Raw genomic sequence first — 19,492 nt, forward strand, 5'->3', positions numbered from 1 at the left:
AGGGAAAACTCACAGTTTTAGTGTCTGTATCAGCAGTTTAATGCACTTCTGTAACTCCTGAGGAGGGGGAGGTGGTGCTGGGTCCTAAATCTAAATGATTTTTCTGATATTGAAAAATCAAAGCAGGATATGCTATTTTTAAACAGTTAAAGAAACACCAACATTTTCATACTAAAATAACATTATTAAAACTAAGACATTATACAAAACTACAAACACCTCTTGTACTTCAGAAGGCAGCATCAGTCTAAATCCAACCAAAGAGTCTTTTTACCATTTACAATAACACTCAAAGCCATGGAAGTTGTATACACATTAGGATGACATCTCTTAATAAATGATGTGGTTCTGAGGACAGGGGGGAAAAAGTTTACCTTATGTCCCCTTAATATCCATTTCAAATTGTCAAAAACTTCAGAAAGCTGGAACGTGTGAGACATAACGAAGAGATCTTACCATGTAAGCAGGAGCTAGAAAACGCAGAACTAGTCCTGGCTCTTAACCAGACTCCTTTCGCAATCTTGGGCAAGTCACAGCTACTTTGCCTCCACTGTTCCTCTTCACAACAGAGAAACAGTGTTCACATCTTTTCTAGAAATGCTGTGAAATGCTGTTGGTTTCATTATGCTTATCTTTTAAAAAAGTCTTGTCTTTAGAAAAGGAAAAACATTTCATTTTCAGGCTTGCTGTGCCACTAATCATTCCCTGCCGCACCCACACACTTTTTCAAAGTAATCTAAGTTGGAGGGAGGGAGGGAGAGAGAAGGGGCGGAGGGAAGGTTCCAGCATGTGTAAGACTGGGATGTCACATATGTACTGATTCCTGCATTTCAGAAAACTACACACTTTCTTCTCTGACTGCTATAGCATGCCTTAAATTGACAGAGGAAAAGTGAGGAGAACACCATGAAAGCGTATCCTTATGGTAAAGAGCAAGATGACTCTGATTATTTAAATGAAATGGTTTACAAAAAAACCCTTTTTTTTACTGTAATAATGTTGCCTTCTTCTTTCTTCCTTTTTAAATAAAAAATCATGTCAAGTGAAAATGCCATTTCATGACACATACTAATAGGTCATTGAAAATGGAGGGAGTTCCACCAGCCCAAGTCAAAATTTCCTCAGTTTGGATATGCACTTTTTAAACTCTGTCACTTAAAAAGCGAAGGAGTAACTGTAAAATTCAAGTTATTTTAGTTTAAGGACCTAAACTTGACACTCTACATCCTTCCTCATGTAAAGAACACATGTATCCTGAAGTGGTGAACAAGTAGCACACCAAAAGAATGCTGACTTTTAAAGCCTGAATATAGTAATATGGAAAAATAACAAGAAGAAAGTGGCATTGCATAAAGTAATACTGTTGTATTCCTAACCACCTGGGCATTTTCTAAGTTGACAGTTATATTTCTAGTAAAGGAAGAAGAGATTTCTGTGGACTTCAACAGCCACAAGAATTTAATTCCACTTCCTGTTACACACCTCCTCTACAACCTAGGTCCTCCCTCCACCAGTATATTTGCACATCTGCTTCCAAACTTTTTCTCCCAGTTTTTGATCTTATCCTGATTAGGTTTTCTGAAGCATGAAATTATTCAAATTCATACATACAGCAGAGGATTCTAAAACTGCCTTGATCCAATGAAAGTAAGGTGACATATGCAAAACATTACCTCATTTACTGGCACTTAGCCAGTTTTCGTGGTTTTTTAATTCACTTTCAGTTTGTCCATAAACTGAACTCCCAAAAGCAGCCAATCAATCATTACCAACAGAACTGTATCAAAATAAAATCTAGTCATTTTAAAAATTCATTTTGATATTGTTTCCCACAAAAGCATTTGCATCTATAACATGCTAATGCTCTTTCAGATCTCCCCATATAGACTTGAAATTTTCTAAAAATAAGATACTTTGACAATAAATTCTCAAAAACACCTGACAAAATGGTACCAGAGAACACCAAGCAGAAAGAGTCACTGAGACAAGTAGTAATGAACAAGATTCTTGAATCAACTTTTCATGAATTATCTATACCATTACGTGTCTTATATCACTACCAAAACTCATTTCTGTGCAAGATCTGAGGTATACTGAACAAATAAAATTACTAATTGCTGTTCTATTTGTTCTGATTTCATTAGCATTATTTTATCCAACAGTACTCATGTTAGCCTATAAAACATACTGACAAGGGAATTTGCCTCTGGATATGTAAGGGAAATACAACATGCAAGGATAACTCTGTTCAAAATATTTACAAATCACTGGTATATTACTTAGAGCAATCTTACAGATGAAGAAACTAACATGAAAAAGCCATCAGAGCTAGACAATTGACTCTCAGTCACAAAGAATTCATTAATAATTCCACAAGGACCATCAATGTAATTATCAAACCAAAAGGACAAATTATGGCCACATCTACTCAATAATAGGAACCAGAATGGGTAGTTATGTTGTAACCACACTTTTCCTTATTATAATGCTACCTTATAACAGCATTGTTCTGTTTTGTTTGTTAAAAGGCAAACCCAGGCAACAACCTAAACCACCCCAGTTCTGAATGAAACAATTTTTTTCTCAGTTTTAAAGTGATTTTCATTCGTTTAGATTTTCATTCGTTTCATTCATTCAGTTTCATACATATGATTTTCAGGTTTTTAAACATTTTGACTCAATGCATCTGCTTTTTGTACAATATTTCACCTTCTTGATTTCTATTTGGTAATTTTATTCATTAAAGGCTATTTTTAATTTAATAACTGAGTCATCTTTAGTTGCAAATAGAGTGAAAAAATTCCCTACCTGACATTCCGAATCACAGAGCTTGGGAAAGGAGAAGTCAGTTGAAGAAAAGACTAACCTAGAGATTTAATAAAGGCTCAGACACTCAAGGCCGTTTCCAAAATACAACAAGCAGCTATTTGATATCAACACTATGTTATGAATTGCTGTACCTCATTATCAATCCTTGAAAAGGAAAACAAACCCCCTCAAAATGTCTGTTTCTGAAGGACAAAGGCAATTAACAGGGGCAGGTGAAAAAAAAACCAATGAAAATGTATTAGAGTGACAGGGAAATGTAGAGATGCCTTGTGCATTAGGTTATATTTCCTAAATTAAGGCTTAAATGCAACAAGAACTGTAGATTCCTCAGATCTGTTCAAAGTTGAATTCATTCCAGGTTGAAAACATCCTGGAAGCACAACAAAGCTGGATTAATTTCTCCTCTCAACATACATATTAGTAAAGGTAGAAACCCTTGTAAACTCCATCTTAAAAAGGCAATAAAATGTTGCTAATATAAACATGGTAGTGTCTTAGTTATGGCCTTAGTGTACCCAAAAATAGACATAGCCATGCTGCCTTCAGCCTCCATACTATTCAATGTTCTGCATATATTAAAGCACCACTTATTTCTACCCCTCTTCAGCTATAAAAACAAAAATGAACCACAATAATTAAATAAAATATTCTTTATATGTATTACGGCTATGTTCATACTCAAGTCAGTCACCCAATATTTCGATGACTGTTAATGAAACTGAAAGCCTAATTAGCAAGATGAGGGGAATAACCCCAGCATTCTGGCCCTTCTCCAGTATGAATAATTGCTTCTACCTATGCAAAATCCCCCCTGTCATTTCAATTAGGTAAAATATTCCTCACATCCTGCTCTTAAATTGCTGGGTATTGTTTATAGTGCCATTGTAAGAGCTGCTGCTTTCTGCCCTGGGTACGGCTGCTTTTTGAAAGTAATAACGTGGCAACTCCTACTTTTAGTTACTTTGTTCAAAAACCTTAGTTTTGCAAAAGGCTGGCTGCTATCAGAAAAAGAACCAATCAACGAAAAGAAAACCCCAAAACTAATTTATCACGCCTCTATTAATGACAGAAGTACAAGATCTGTGTAGAACAGAGGGAACACGTTAACAGGTACCGAGGTATAAAAATAAGTCAGTCAGACATAAGCATCTTTGGCAATTCAGCAGCATAACAAGCAGTCATCTTATCACACTATTACAGCTTTGAATGTCTCAGAAATTAGGCCAAAGCTAACACCTTCAAAAATGACTCTGAAATCCTACCAGTACATTGAAACATCCTTTTAAAAACTCATGTGTATATATCCGTATACACAGTTAATTTAACAAGGAAGAGAATTAATCAACTTCCAGGGCCCTTCCAGGGCCTCCAAAACTACGGCTGTATCTATACCTACACTTCGCTTCCTTCTCTTCCAGGAAGTGCACACCCTGAATACCTGTTCTCCAAAACAGCCACCAATTCACCCCTCTGCCTTCATTTTGCCTCATCCCACAATTTCCAAAATTCTCTTAAAACCCTAAAATTTTGATGATAATTCATTTTAAAATGTTCATCTGACTAAAAAAATCATAATTGAAAAAGGATTTAGAAGTTTTATAGGTTTTATTAATATTGATTTAAAGAGGGACATTTAGGGCTTTTTGTTGCTTCACTGTATCAGAGTGTTTTCTTGCTTTCCCCTTTTGGGTCTGAACTGCCACTGAAATGGTTATTAATAAGTAAATTCCAGAATGCTTACATTAATCCACAGTCCCTTTATTGTTCACACGTCCTTTAAATTGCCCTATCCCTTAAAAGATATGGTTTTAATTGACTATAAAATTCACTTTGAAATATACTCACTGGTTTGAGTTATGAAAGTTAAAAAATATGTTTTATTTAGGAAAATATGCAAGCAGATATCTGCAGAAATTCACATTAACACTAACTGTACTTTCTATTTCATGAAACACTTCAGTAACCACATCAGTGATTTATTGTTATTTATTGTTATGGCAGTACGGAATCTTCCACAATAAAATAAAGACCAGGAGTGAAAAGAGCTGTAAAACCATAAAAAAAAAGTTTGCTTTTTCCTTGTCCTGGCCTCCTAGGACGGTAAATCTTAGGTTTCCTTTTTCCTAAATTGTCTTCTTTCAAGGACTACCAGTGTTATAAATACCTTTGCCTCCTACTGACTAGACACATTTTCTCCTGTAGACTCACTTCCTGTGGGAAACGTTACATCCAAAATTACACACACACTATTAAAATTGCGATCACTGCCACAATTTTGTTCATGTATTAAAAAAAGCACTAAGAATAGAGCAGTTTTCAGTTTATCATTATCCTCTGTAAAAGGAATATCACTCTTGCATAGGAAATAGCAGTATAGATATAAAAAATTATTTGAAAATACAGCAGAAAATAATTTCCATTAAGTACACCGGCTGGGGAAAAAGCTGCACACACCAATGATTAAGCATAAGTGTGCATCTGTCCTTTAAATATGCATAGCAGTAATAGCTTAAATGCAGTTCAAATCATGGCCAGTCTTGCTGCATATACAAATCTGCACCAGGCAGTGCTAAATTAAAAAGCACCTCTGATAAGTTTACAAAAGACAAAGAAAAAATTGGTTGTAAACTCCTCTGCATTGCAAAGATCTCTTTTGTCTGTCAATCAACAGAAAAGTATTATTCCACCATCACAAAAGGCAAACCTTTGGAGGCAGTATAGGTCTGTGTGTTGTGCAAATGTGCAGTTGCTAAGAAGCAAATATGCTTCTCCTCTAATCAAATAGCCCAGCTCAGCAATGCTGCTGGCTTGGGGCAAGAAGCAAATTCCACCAGCCACAAACTTAGAAACAGTCTTGAATTATTTGTTGCTGACCGCTGGCTGAACCCTGTCCTGATGAGCACCATCACCATTAGCCACTTCTCAGTGTATTCCATCAACCAATGGCAATAGCAGCATGCTACAGCTCAGGCTGCAAGGAATTGATCAAACAGGGTAATGAGACTATTTCTTCATGGAGGTTATTTTAAATGAATATAAATATTTTCTTTCTACATAATTTGCCACAAAAGGTCACTGAACTCCCTGCGATTCTAAAGAAAAATGCTGTGGTATCCCCTTTATATATTTGAGTTAGGATATAGCCAACAAACAATTCTGGGCATTTTTGATGATCGTGTAAATCTTAATGAGGTGGCATCCCAGACAACTGATTAGCAGCAACGTTCTATCTTCACATTTATGTACGAACAAAAAGAAGATTTGATGCTATTTTAGAAAATCATTATATACCCATGCCCTTAAAATCTTTCATGAGAGAATATATTCTGTGAGACTAGATTTACACTTTTGCTATTAAAAATAGATCATGCATATTTTGCTATACTTGCCTTACTTTGATATTATAGCCCTTTCTATAGATTCTTTCAACTGAACTCATATGTTAAAAATACCCACTTTGTGTGTGAGTCAAGTTACTGATGAGACCTGCATTCAGACACCCTGTCTGTCATAGCTGTTTTCTTTAAAAGGCTACTATAAAGAGACACCAGGAGATACTTGAAATTTAATTCAAAGCAACTGCTACAAAAATCCCATCAAGACCCTCCTTGTCCTACACAAGATTTTTAATCCTATCATTTCCAGTACTGGATAATTTCTCCAATGCTGGGAAAACAAGTAAATATTGATTTAAATACCAGTCTAATAGCATTTTATTAATAAAGGCATTACACTAGGATAGTACTGAGACTATGATAAAGAAATAGTGCTTATTATTTTCTACTTTTAGGGATAATAATGTAAAAATATTCAAATAGGCCAACTAAATACAATGGTTCATATTTGAGAATTTCAAATGTTACCTTGAATAACTTCAAGTAAATACTTTCAACACAGAAGAAAATTTATATTTACACTCAGGGATGAGTGTATAATAAATAATTCATTTATCTGAGACACAGCACTTGAAAATGCAGGTTGAAATATAAATTAAAACATATATATACAGGATTTAAATTAGTTCATCTTGCCCTGATTAATAGGAGTTCACTTACAACAGAACAGGCTTTGTATTTTTTTTAATTTACATGCAATATTCAAGGGTTGGGGGTTTTTTTAACAACATAAAATAAAAATGTGTAATCTGAAATTCTGTTCCTCTTGTGTGGTTGGAATCCTCAGCTCCTCAGGCTTTTTCCTCGTCTAACTGAATATCTCTCACCAGTATAGGAAATAATTTTTTTTTAAAAAGTAGTAAGAGTATTAATAATAATTACAAAAATAGTTTCAATCAACGGGCTTTTCCTTCTACTTCCCACCCCATTAAAATACTATTTCCAGAACATTCCTTTCTAACACTTTATCAATACCATCATTATATGTTGTATGGCAGTGAAGTGCATCTAAGGCTGGAATAGAATAAAGAAACTCAGATGTGTTTTTTCTATTAAGCCACCTTTTTTCCATTTTTAAGTCTTTTTTTTTAAGAAAAGTTCACAGCAAAAATAAAACTGTAGTCCTGCGAGAAAAAAAAAGAGGGCTTTGTTGGCTATTTATTCAAAAACATAAAGCTTGCTATATCTGTAACGCAGACCATACAAATTCTTATCGTTCGTTTATCATGTCTTTGAAAAGTCAGTTTCCAAAAATAAAAAGGAAATAATTCTACATTAATGTTGAAGATTTTTAAAAATCTGTGTGAGGACATAAGCTAGGACTATTAAAAACATACAAAATCCTGATAAACTATTTTCAACATAGATGAAAGAAGCTAATTTGTACATAAATCCTATTTTTTCCTCAAAGCAACCTTAATATGTTAAGCCCTAAATTCCATTTAAAAATAAAATAAAATAAAAAGTGGTCCCTTACAATACCAATAAAAAACAACATTCATTTTGGGGGCAGAAAAAATCAGCACCCATTCGCAAAAGATGTCTCATCAACGGACTAACATTTGACAAAAATCAGTGGAAACAGCAAAGAAGCCAATACAACTTCCAGTGCCAAGGAGCCAGATGGCACTGCTGGAAAAATTATATCTACAGACTGGCAGCTTGATCCCATGATTATTGCCCAAGGGAGGAGGAAGAGGAAAACAAGAGGTATTTCAGTGTGATGGAGTAAATCAATTATCACCAGCTCACTACAGCATTTTCACATTATTTTTATACCACATTCTAAATATCGCTCAAATGAATGAGAGCACTGGAAGATTACAGCAATCTAAGGCAGAAAAAAGGTGTGCCATACATTAAAAAAGCAATATGTACTTAAATGTACCTCCGTCAATTGCACTACACAGTCCATATTTCCAAATGAAATTTGCAGATACATTGTCGTTAACAAGTAAAAGCAAAGTTTTTGTCTTGTGGTTTTACTTTTGACGTGAAATTCCAAATTTTATCTACAAAGATTACAGGCAAGAAGATCTCTGCACTTTTCAATATGACTACATTCTTTTGTGTATTTTCAACTCTTAACATGCAGTTATTTTACACATACAAGTACCAAGTAGCCATTGGGCTAAAATATTTCAAAAAAGTTTTATCAAACAAGTTTGTGGAAGTCTCACCAATTATTTTTCTGATAAAACACGGTATTAAAGACAACTTATGAAGAAGCTGTTAGAGAAAAATCATCCGCTCCTACTAGAAGGAAAGCAGTTCTAGAAAACTGAAAGTTTTTCCCCCACTATCTTCATATGAATAATATTCAAATTACTAAACAAAAAATAGACAGAATTATAAGAATAATGTCCTGAGAAAACAGGCAAGGTTAATTTTGTTTTAATTGGAAGTCAATGACAACACTTGCATTAACTTCTTTTCCAAGAAACTAATAAGGCCTATCCTTGTACCCATCCTTGCAAAAGAACAGATTCTATTAACCTACCAAAAAGACTTGGGCCACCTTCACTTCACCTGCCCCCAACCCATTTTCATTTTTATTGCACAGCCATGTTCATGGTCTAAATATCCTTCTGCTCCCATTCATATTATTTCAACACTAATCCTCTCTTAACTCTTCACTGCAGAGCAGTGATGCACAAGTGCAGATATATGAAGGACATCATAAACTAATTGCACCTTTGAATACATATTGTGAGTATTTATACATCATCCAGGTCCAAGCTGCGAATGCCCCATCTCTGGAGTGTTTAAGGCCAGGTTGAAGGGGCTTTAAGAACCTGGTCTAATGGAAGATATTCCTGCCCATGGCAGGGGAGTTGGAACTACATGATCTTTAAGGTCCCTTTCATCCTAAACCATTCTATGATTCTATGATGCAAAGAAATAGAAAATTTGACTGTTGAGTAACAAGCAAAAATTGTTTTATACGAAGGACAGGATACCCCTGAAAAGGTATTATCAGGCTCTGATGTACCCTGCGCTAAGGAATGTGTGTCCAGGTAGGCACAGTAAATACAGAGAAGACAGGAAAATCTTGTTTAGAGCAGAAGAGGTCTTCCCCCATTATGCAGAGTATGTTCATTCATAATTCCCTGCCCAAAAGGGGCTCAAAATTCTTTCTGACTACCAGCAACAGAGAAGACAAGACCAAGATACTCCTAGGATATAATCCATCATTACAGCGATAGTTAGTGATGAATAGGCTGTGGCTAATATTAGTTAAGAAATTGGAGTAGTAATTTTAGTTTGGAGAAAATATGACAATCAGCAGTTCTAGTCTGCTACTCTACTCTCAAATCTTACTATTGTACATAATCCAAGCAAATATCTATAAAAATTACTAGGAAAATATCATACTAATACTGCTGAGTGACAGATGTCCAAAGAAGTATGGTTCCTGCTGAAAATTTTTAAGCAGCAAACAATTATCTGCAAAATCTTCTTGAGAAGGACAGTAATGAACTTGTCCATTCAGTGGATATCATAAAGACTGAATCTACTGCGTGGGAGTTATTTTGCAAAACCATTCAATAAACTTTTTCATGACACAGTTTTTACTTTTCCACTCAAATTTAATCTCAAAATTAACAAATATTAATCCACTGCAAGCTTGCTTTTTTTTTTAAAGGAAACAAACACAAATTCACTAAAATTAATGCCTGGACTGCATGATGCCTGATGGAAAACAGGCCTGGTTTGCTCTTGCTTAAGATCTACAGATTCACTTAGCGCCTCTACAGGAAGTACTAATCAATTATTACACAAAAACAGGAACATGGGGAAAATCTTCTTCTGTTCATTAGGATTTATACACACTTCATGCATGCAATAAATTAAATATGGGCACAAATTCTTAATCATCAATTCAGAGAAAGAAATGCCAATCTTAGCTTGTACTCACACTGCAAGGTTATACTTTTTTTTTCCCAGTAGATTACTGTATCCAGGGGCTTCTAAAGCCTCATCCTTGAGACAAAATATTAATTGCCACACAGACCATTGCTTTAAATAGTTCTGATCAAATCTAAAACAAACAAAACACTGTGGTTCTGTAAAGCTTTTTCTCCCCAGGATGTTTGTGAGCACTACATAGCATATGCTGAAGGCAGACACATTTTTCTGTGGTACATGGGAGATCTCAGAAAGGAAAAGATGCCTCTTGCCTTGAATGCAAATCTGTCAGCAGCATCAATCTGTTGGACTTGGTCTCCTCTGGTACCTACCTCAAGGTGCCACTGGAGCAGCATGAAGCTGTGCTATCATCTGTGAGTGATGCATCTTTCTGATTCTAGGAGGAAAGAAATAGGGAGCAGAATGGAAGCTGCCTTACCATTACTGCTTGGCAGGAAGAAAGAGGAATTACAGGGAATCAGAAAGCAGAAATTCACTCATTTGAGATAAAGCACCAATAAGGTCCTAAAATCATAATTAACTGCCTCCAAAACCTACTTGAAAAGCTTATTGCATATCCAAGAGGCAGAAGGAAAATCTCTCCTCTTCCTTTTGATGTCAGATATTTGTGATGTGTAAGAACCAAACTAGAAGAACATTACGCCAACAAGCAATATAACATAAACAGAAAAATCTATTCACTTCAACTTTCTGGGCTTTTTTTTAACCACAGTATTGTAATATATCTTGAATAAAATTATGATCTAATATAAATAAGAAATGGATTAAGCAGGTCATTATTTAGGTTTTTTTGTTGATATTGTCTTATAGAGTGGTGGAGTATACATGGCTGTTTTGTTAGTGTTCAGTCACTGAAGCAACATAGATGAAATAAAATGAGCAACAAACCATGTCATCTCTCCCATGGGAGAAAGGTAAATGTTAAAAGAACACAGGGGTTTATCGTTTGATGGGAAGTTTTTCATCATGATAATTAGAAGTTCAAACATTTTAGCATCATCAATTTGTACACACTGTTAACCTACACAATGCCATTTTTAACTTTATTGTTGACTTTATTATGGCCAAAATTTCACTTAAAACTTCTGCTTCCTATCAGAAATTATTCCCTTATGATCTGTACAAATGGTTTAAATCAAATTTAATTAAATTAGCTTTGCATATTTCACACACACTTTTTTTTAAATGTCTTGCTTCTCCAAGTCATTGCTGTTATATGCACTGGTATGGGTCCTACAAACAAACAAGCAAGCAACCAAGCAGTTCAGCTGTTTGTTCTTTTCATAAGGTTTCAAAAGCAGCTACATGTAGAAAGTTATAAAGTTTCTATTCAGTCTTCAAAAATTTTCATTACAATCATTACAGAGGGAAAAAAAATACTACTACCATGTCTTTTATGGACAAAATACAGTCAAATATCAACAGACTGACAGAGTTTAGGGTATGCATTCTCTCCTAGCAAGCAGAGCGCAGCACTGGGACAAACGGTCCAAGGAACAGTGCAATTGCATGAGTAGAGATTTTTAGGAAAGATGAGACAGAAGCCCACCAAGAAACATCTCAGGCTGACTGTGACACATTGATTTCACTCTTAAGGTCTCTCCTATTAAACAAGCAGTTGATCTTCTCTACAGCTTTTCACAAAGTTGGCACTCTCTTCTCATGTGTTAAACAGAGAAGAGGGAATTGTATCTGGGAATTTAAATGCATATGACTGGTCCCACATGTACCAATATCCTTAAAAAACAGAATTTAAAAACCAAAGCTTCATATTTTAAGTTCCTCTTTGCTATGTTTTACTTTTCACTGTGTTCTATCAGCTTGCAAAAGATTGTATTCAGGATGACATCTACACTGCCCATAAGTGACTCAGCCTAAATTTGTTATTTTTTGATACCTTGTTCCTCGGACAACCTCAGCATACCACATCAGGAATTTTAGACTTCAATCTTCCTGCTTAAGACTGCGTTGCTAATTAAAATTTATTATGTTGAAAGCAACATTTTTGATCATCACATTACCCTTCTCAGCCAGAAATGCAGAATCATAATCCCCTTCAAAATTCTGACAAGAAACTAGCATCCCCTCAAAATAAAGTTAGCATGCCAAAGTCCAGTCTTCACACATTTTCCACATGATGGGCTACTGCCCTCCTGCCAGTGCTTAGTAGGAGCATAAAGTAGAAGCCACCTTTTCTCACTGAAGATCAGCTGTCCAAGTAAACCTAGATCATACTTCCCCTCAATATGACCTTTTTTATTCAATCTTTAATATTAAAAGAGATATAAGGAATAATAAAGTACCTGATTTTCTGCCTTCAATGAGATCTACCTATGACAAAACCAAGACAAGAAGTTTCTCATTCCTTTGAATGGCTGTCATGCACTTAAGTTTGTATCTCTCTCTCCAATACTCAAAGTAAATAACTAATCTCCTACAGTAACTTCGGTAAATTTCCAATGCTGTCATCCCCAAGACAACCAAACATTCTCTCCATGTACATTATTATGTTACTAAAAAGTGGTATACCAAGACAAGACTGAAGGGATAAGAAGGGCAAAAGGAGAAAGGATAGAAATTCCTAGTTGTATTTTCCATTCTCCAACCTTTGATAGCTTAGTTGCTAGCAGTGCTTAACTGAGGAACAGTTTTTTCTTTAATACAGTGCCTCAAAAATAAACTCAGTACGAATGTAGTTGCAGGAAGTGGGAAAACACTTGTGTGTATGCACAAAGATAATACCTTACACTGAACTCTACCAGCCTTCTTCAGTGACAGTATTCAAATGACTAGGCCTAACAAATAGGAAAAATAAGGGGGGGGGGGGGAAACTTAATCAGTATTTGTATTTGAGACTTCACATGTAAAAAGGAACAGCATGCAAAATTCAGTTACACAATTTTTCATTCTCACTTGATCAATCAAACTGCAAAACGTGATGCTCATATTAAGTAAATACTATATATCATGTAAAATAGTTTACTCCAGCCTGCAAAGACTTGTATAGAAGTTTTCCAAAGAAACTACATGAAAACAAAGTGCTGATGCCTGTTGCTTCATCCAAAAATTATAGCAAGAAAATCACGTTGCAGGAGCAATAAATTTTGCTCGTTTTCAAGACTGCACTTTGATGACAGTTAAAGCACAATCCTTTCATTTACTCTTTTTCCTCAAAGCTCTCCAAGTGATCAGTTTTGCTTGCTCCAGCCCTACCTTCCTCCATTTTAACTATGGGGAAATTTAATAAGAGATTCTCAGACTGTTTAAAAATTTTCTACTAAAAAGCATATTTTATTCATAAGCTATAGCCAGATGTGATAATCTGAAGAACACTCAAGTCCCCAGACACATTTTTAGTACTTCTTTCATCCTTACCTTCTCAAGGCAACATTTCTAGACCTTCCATAGAAATGGTGATGATCCAAATTATTTCATCACACCATTCACTGTGATTTTTAGATCCAGTAATTATCCAAGTACACACTCCCTGCAGAGCCAAAGTGACATGTCCTCCTCAGAGGTCCAGTTACAAAGTCAAAGTTTGGTCCTTTAATATTAGTGACATTTCTTACTACAAAATCAGGTTACCATAGCATAAACCAAAAAAAGAAAAAAATCCCTATATATTATAAAAAAAGATTACAGTGTTATTAAACAGGAAAGTTTAAGCCTACCATTGAACCTGCATTTAATAACTAGGAAACTTGAAAATTAAATGAAAAACAGTAACTTTTTTCCCATTTACTTCTCAACCAAAAGTAAGTTTGTTTCCAACTTGAAAGAAAATCTTGGTATTTCAATTTTAAAGTATTTTGGTGTGCTTTGGTTTTTAACTAATCAAGACATATGTATTTCCCAGTGCATATATTCTTCAATACGCAGATGGAAGGGGAGTAAGAAATTACAAGACATAACATTGTTATACAATGTACTATACAAAAACCTGTCATTTAAGTTGCAAGAAACCTAGTCATCAATAAGTGAAAAAATACCTCGCTCAAAAATCAATTATGTTGAGTCTTTTGTATAGAGAAGTAGTACACCTTTCAGGCAACTGGTATTAATGAGCAGACATGGCTATAGAATCTCCATCTGTTTTTCTGACAAAGCTGTGACTACTCCAGTCTCTCATTGAAATTCCATTAATCTGGTGCACCAAGGACCAATGTGAAAATCAAAACTCCATCTAACCCTTTATCAGCTCACAATAACCTACAAGTGAACTCTGCCTGTTAGCATACAGCAAGTTATGATTTTGCTATCAATCAGGCTGTTGGCCAATAAAAAAAAAAATCAGGTTAAGACCAGAGTGCCTGGCTGTGCTGTTTTGTTTGGTCTGTCTTGTTTTTCAGTTTGTTATTTTGTTGGGGGGTTTTGTTGTGTTTTATCCCTCTTCCAATTTCTGTAGGGTGTCTGGACATGTAAGCCCATGCATCATTCTCTTTCATTGTGATTTAATTGCTGCCAGCAATCAAGTCAAAGCATCACTGAAGTGTGCTTGAATTTCATTAGATGATATAACTTATGCTACTTTCCTACAGTACCTAATAAACCATAAAGAAACCAAAACACATATGGCTTGAGGGAATAACTGGAAAATTAGGTGGCCATTTGGGAACTGAGTGAACTTTTGAACCAGAGGAACAGAGAAAAAGAAATATTAAAAGGAAAGACAGACTTAGAATGCACACAGAGACGTGGGGGTTTGACCTTTTCAGTACCTAGAAAATTACATTAGCATTATGAAAAATACATATCATGTTTAGAGTTTATAATCCATCAAAGTTTAGATACTTTGTTAGTGCCTACCATAAGGTAAAAGTCAAAAGGACAACATAACAATCAGATTTGACAAAAGGCCTTTAGGTGACCTGTGCTAATTTAGTTATCCCATACTTATTGTTAAATGGATTATCCCTCTTGTAATTAATACACCATTAGACAAAGGTCACACAAAAACTCCAGGATTTTACAATGACTGTAACATACACATAATACACTAATTCTTTATCTGTTACCAAGCGTGTGCCTTCACAAATTATGTTTTGACAGTAATGCCGCAAAGTCAAATTGCGACACTTTGGCAAGTCATACAAACCTTGCAGCCTAACTCAAGTATATAAAGAGAAATGCCTTGGGGCTTTTTAGCAGAAAATATATGTAGAAGGTTTTTCATAAAAATAGAAATGGACTCAAACATAAATAAAAACCACCTCAATTCGGTTACCTACAGATAGGGCCCTCTGTTAACGCTGAGAGCCTTGATCCTACACAAATCAGGTTTTAGATCTGTACAGAGCCCTGCTGAATTAAACTGGTAATTATACAAAATCAACATCTACAGACCATCTTACAGACCCAGTTCCTTGAGTAGGATTTAAATATTGAACATTAACAGACCGCTAAAAAACTAAAATACAGTATTAAGCTTCAAGAAACCCATTTATGCCTATTAGAACTGAAACAAATGGCACCTCTGGGGATCAATCCACCTCTTATAAGATTTTCCCAACATATATTTTCATACACAGGCTAGGTGGCTAGACTGGAATGATGGATTATATATATTAAAATCAAAATGGTCTTAGAATGACACATTAGACATTCAAAGAGAAAAAGAGGAACACTGTATACTCCAATAAATTAAGTATTTAGAGATCAGAATTTATCACTTTTTCTCAAATTTTCTTCATGTTACACTCCCACTAGGTAATTAAAGAGGATTTATCATAAAATACAGAAAGACCAGCAAGGTAAAATCACCTCAAATATAAAAGAATCATACCCTCTCTATTTCTACCTAAACTGGTATGAATTAGTCAAGATATTGTTGAGCAGCTATTATACCTCCTCTCATAACTTCCAAAACAGGCTAAAAATTAATCATCCATCTGTACAAATTCATACAGTATTTCACATACTCTTGCATCAGCATTCTCCAGCCATTCATTATTTAGGTTATGAACGTTATCACCTTTCTTTTGATTAACTGTTTTGAAACAATTCTATAATCATACCTCCTATTAAATAGTCATATAATTTTGTCACATACCCTTTATGCAATCAGCACCATGTTATTAAGTTATAATTAGAAATAATGATAAGATAATGTTTGTAAGCAAAAATAAATACACAGAAAGCTGCATTCATCTGTAGTTTTGAAAATTAGCTTGTGTTTTCTAAAAGCCATACTCAATTTGACTGATAATTACATTTCAACCAGCGAGCAAAAAGGCCTAGTTTTACTTTTTTAGTAGAAGGTCACACTGCCAACATGCAATAAGCTCAATATTAAAAAAAAGTGTGATTATTATTGTTATACATTTTACAGAGTTCTGGACATTAAAAAAAAATGCATTATTCTGAATCAGTGGTTAGAAGGTTTATCACTTATGCATGTACTTGACTTATCCCTGTTCTGCAATAGACATAATTTTATACCTCATAAAAGCAATTTATGTTTCCAAAGGGAATAATCTGGATAATATAAAATGTGGAGTGCTACATTGCAGGAAGCATATTTTCATTCAGCAATTGTATTTCGAGATGGAGCTGCACAGTTTGATCATCATATCATGTCAGAAAACATCATTCACTAGTAAGTCTATCTAACTTCCAGTGCCACAAATTAATATACATCATTAATTTATTTGTACATATATTTAATTTACTGCCATATATTATCCATAGAAGATGTTTATATTATGTATACAATAAACTAATCTCAAAAATATGGACACTAAGCTAAAGCAAGCTTGTTAACTGTTGAAATATTCAATTGCTTATGTCTTCAGAACAGTCGCATTTAGCATTGAACTTAATGAATACAAAATAAAACAACATGGAAAACAGCTATGAGGTGTGGACTTTTCCTAAATGCAAACCCAAACTTAAAATTTATATAACAAAAACATTGTACAAAACACTGTCTTAATGGAAGGAAACACTGTAGGAATAATTAATTTAATATTTTATGAACCCATTCTGCATGGAGTTTGCAGAAAAATATCAATCACATAAACTGTTTCATTATTTATTAGATAAATAATACATTAAGCCATTAAGTAGCAAAATAAAATTAAGCAAGAATCTGATAATGTTGAATTAACAAACAATTTGTTACTACAAATATTCACATTGGTTTAGCCACTGATCTATCTTTAAAAACATATGTATCTACAGAAGATGCTTTGTTATCAAAAAACGTGAGTTGAGAAACACTGTGTAAATTTGAGACAGCTTCACTATGCTCTAGGACCACTAGAGAGAGCTCTTCAGTTCCTTTAAAGGTCCTTGTAAAGGTAAGAAAAGCATTCAGCTGCGCTGCTTATCTGTTTATCTGTTTTCCAGCGCTAACATTCGCATCACAAGGATCTGATTATATCAGCTCATAGCAAACTGGCAAATCTAGTACTTTGAAAGGTAAACAGTGTCACATACCATCAGAAGGGGCTTCATCCTCTTTATCATATCGGTCAGATGCTATTGAGACGCTATCAGGAGGCGAAGAAAGAGAGTTCTCTGACTCTTCCTCATCTTCCGGCTCTGTAAAAGTCAATACACATTGCTAGTGAAATAGCTTATCACACAAACACACAGAATAAAAGTATTTCCAATAGCCAGGAGGATATTAATTCCTATCTGGAACTGAAAAAGTCCTATTTCTCATGGACACTGGCAGGTCCAGCGCAGCTGTGAGCGATGCCATTCTAGGGTTACCTTCTGACCCGATATGTAAACGCTGCTGGATCAGTTTCCCTAAACGCTGTCGTATAATGAACCTGCTCCCAGCACGGCACAGCTGGCAGCTTCTCACGATGGGGGAAAGAAACACCACAGCAGAGAGGCAGGAAAGGGAAAACACTGGCAGAAGGAATAAAGGAGAGCACCAGGCTCCAAAGTTCTGCCTGTCCTAGTGCGGGATGGAGCTGCAGCAACTTCCCTCCCAGGAAATGCCTAACCACTGTTGGCAGCAGTGACCTCTGCCCACTTTTACTTTTCTTCACTGTAATTACGCACTGCCTTGCAAAACTCTGTGTGTATTCATTCCTCCCATGAAACCAGAAGTGGAATCGCCTCCTGGCAGCACCTGGTATCAACCTGCGGCTTAATGCAGCATTCTGTAAATGAATTTCTTGCCCAACTGAGAGCCCTGCTACAATAGATACAAAATCTACAAAATCAGTTAATCTGATGCACTTTGATCAGTGTCGTGCATAAGCGAGAAGGTCTAGGAGGGATACAGTGAAATCAATATTAATTGAGGCTTTCACCTAATTAGGCAAAATTTAACTTCTTCCTGAAACTCAGCATATTTTCTCAGATATGCTTAACACATCTAGGCAATGAAGAGGGGGGAAAATAACAAAGTACATTGCTCCTAAAAAAAAAAAAAAATCTTTGTTAAGGAGAAAAACCTAAATATGACAAAAATCATCAGACCAGAATCCTAAAGTTGATGCTCCAATAGATTAAATAGCCCTCAAATTTCTTGAAAATCATGTAACACTAAATTGTTCAAGCATTGCCTTTTGCTATATACAAACACAAAAGGCTTTCCAGAGACATCCAAATATCCTTCTCTATTTTGGTGTTCCCTTTTGGAGCACTGGATCAGAAAACCAATTTATAAGAATCCAAAATAAACCCATGCATAGTGAAAATCTTCTTCACAGGTGCAGAAATTGCATTCATCAATAGGACTGCCTAACCATGGCTGAGTTTTACCCCTTCCCATTTAATAATGGAAATATATAGAAAATTCAGAGACTATTTCAGAAAACTCCGTGATTGTTTGTAAAAAGCAGCAAGTTTTCCATGCAGTAAAAACAACAATATCTGAAATTTGTTTTGCTGGAGTTTTCTTACATTCAAAGGTTGTTAAACACTAGTGAGGCTTTCCCTTCATTAATTTAGTATGCTTTTCTTAGGAAAGCTTCCTCCCAAGCTCCCATGCCATTTAACAACTGCTCTGAATCTGAACCTGACTCCAACCTATTTTTGACACAGTCCTTTCCCAGTAGCACTCCAGTCATCGTGTTAATCTGATCAAAATATTTGCACTTCATCACACCTGTCAAACTAATCAAAAGTAAATTATTTCTCTCTAGAACTCACCCCTTCCTCCAAACAGAAAAACACAGAACAGATAGAACATGAACAGAAAATATTATGCCTTATTTATAACCAGCATGATCATCTTTTACACTTAGATTCTAGAGATCAGGTGCCTGTCTCTCTTTGCCTATATATATCTGTATTAGATTATACACTCCATCTAAAAAGAGCAAACACAATATAATGGCAAAATTCCATTCCATTCCAAAAGTTCCACTGTT

At 35.1% G+C, this 19,492-nt stretch overlaps 1 protein-coding gene across 1 annotated transcript in view; it reads right to left on the reverse strand.

Annotated features, from left to right (window-relative positions):
* SKAP2 (src kinase associated phosphoprotein 2) overlaps positions 1–19,492 on the reverse strand; it is a 118,888-nt gene that overhangs the window by 79,541 nt on the left and 19,855 nt on the right. The window contains exon 4 of the mRNA XM_005480886.4: positions 17,595–17,699. Coding sequence (XP_005480943.1) covers positions 17,595–17,699 — 105 coding nt within the window. The remainder of the gene's footprint in view (positions 1–17,594; positions 17,700–19,492) is intronic.

The sequence above is a fragment of the Zonotrichia albicollis genome, chromosome 1, assembly GCF_047830755.1.
Source record: "Zonotrichia albicollis isolate bZonAlb1 chromosome 1, bZonAlb1.hap1, whole genome shotgun sequence".
Classification (NCBI taxonomy): Eukaryota; Metazoa; Chordata; class Aves; order Passeriformes; family Passerellidae; genus Zonotrichia; species Zonotrichia albicollis.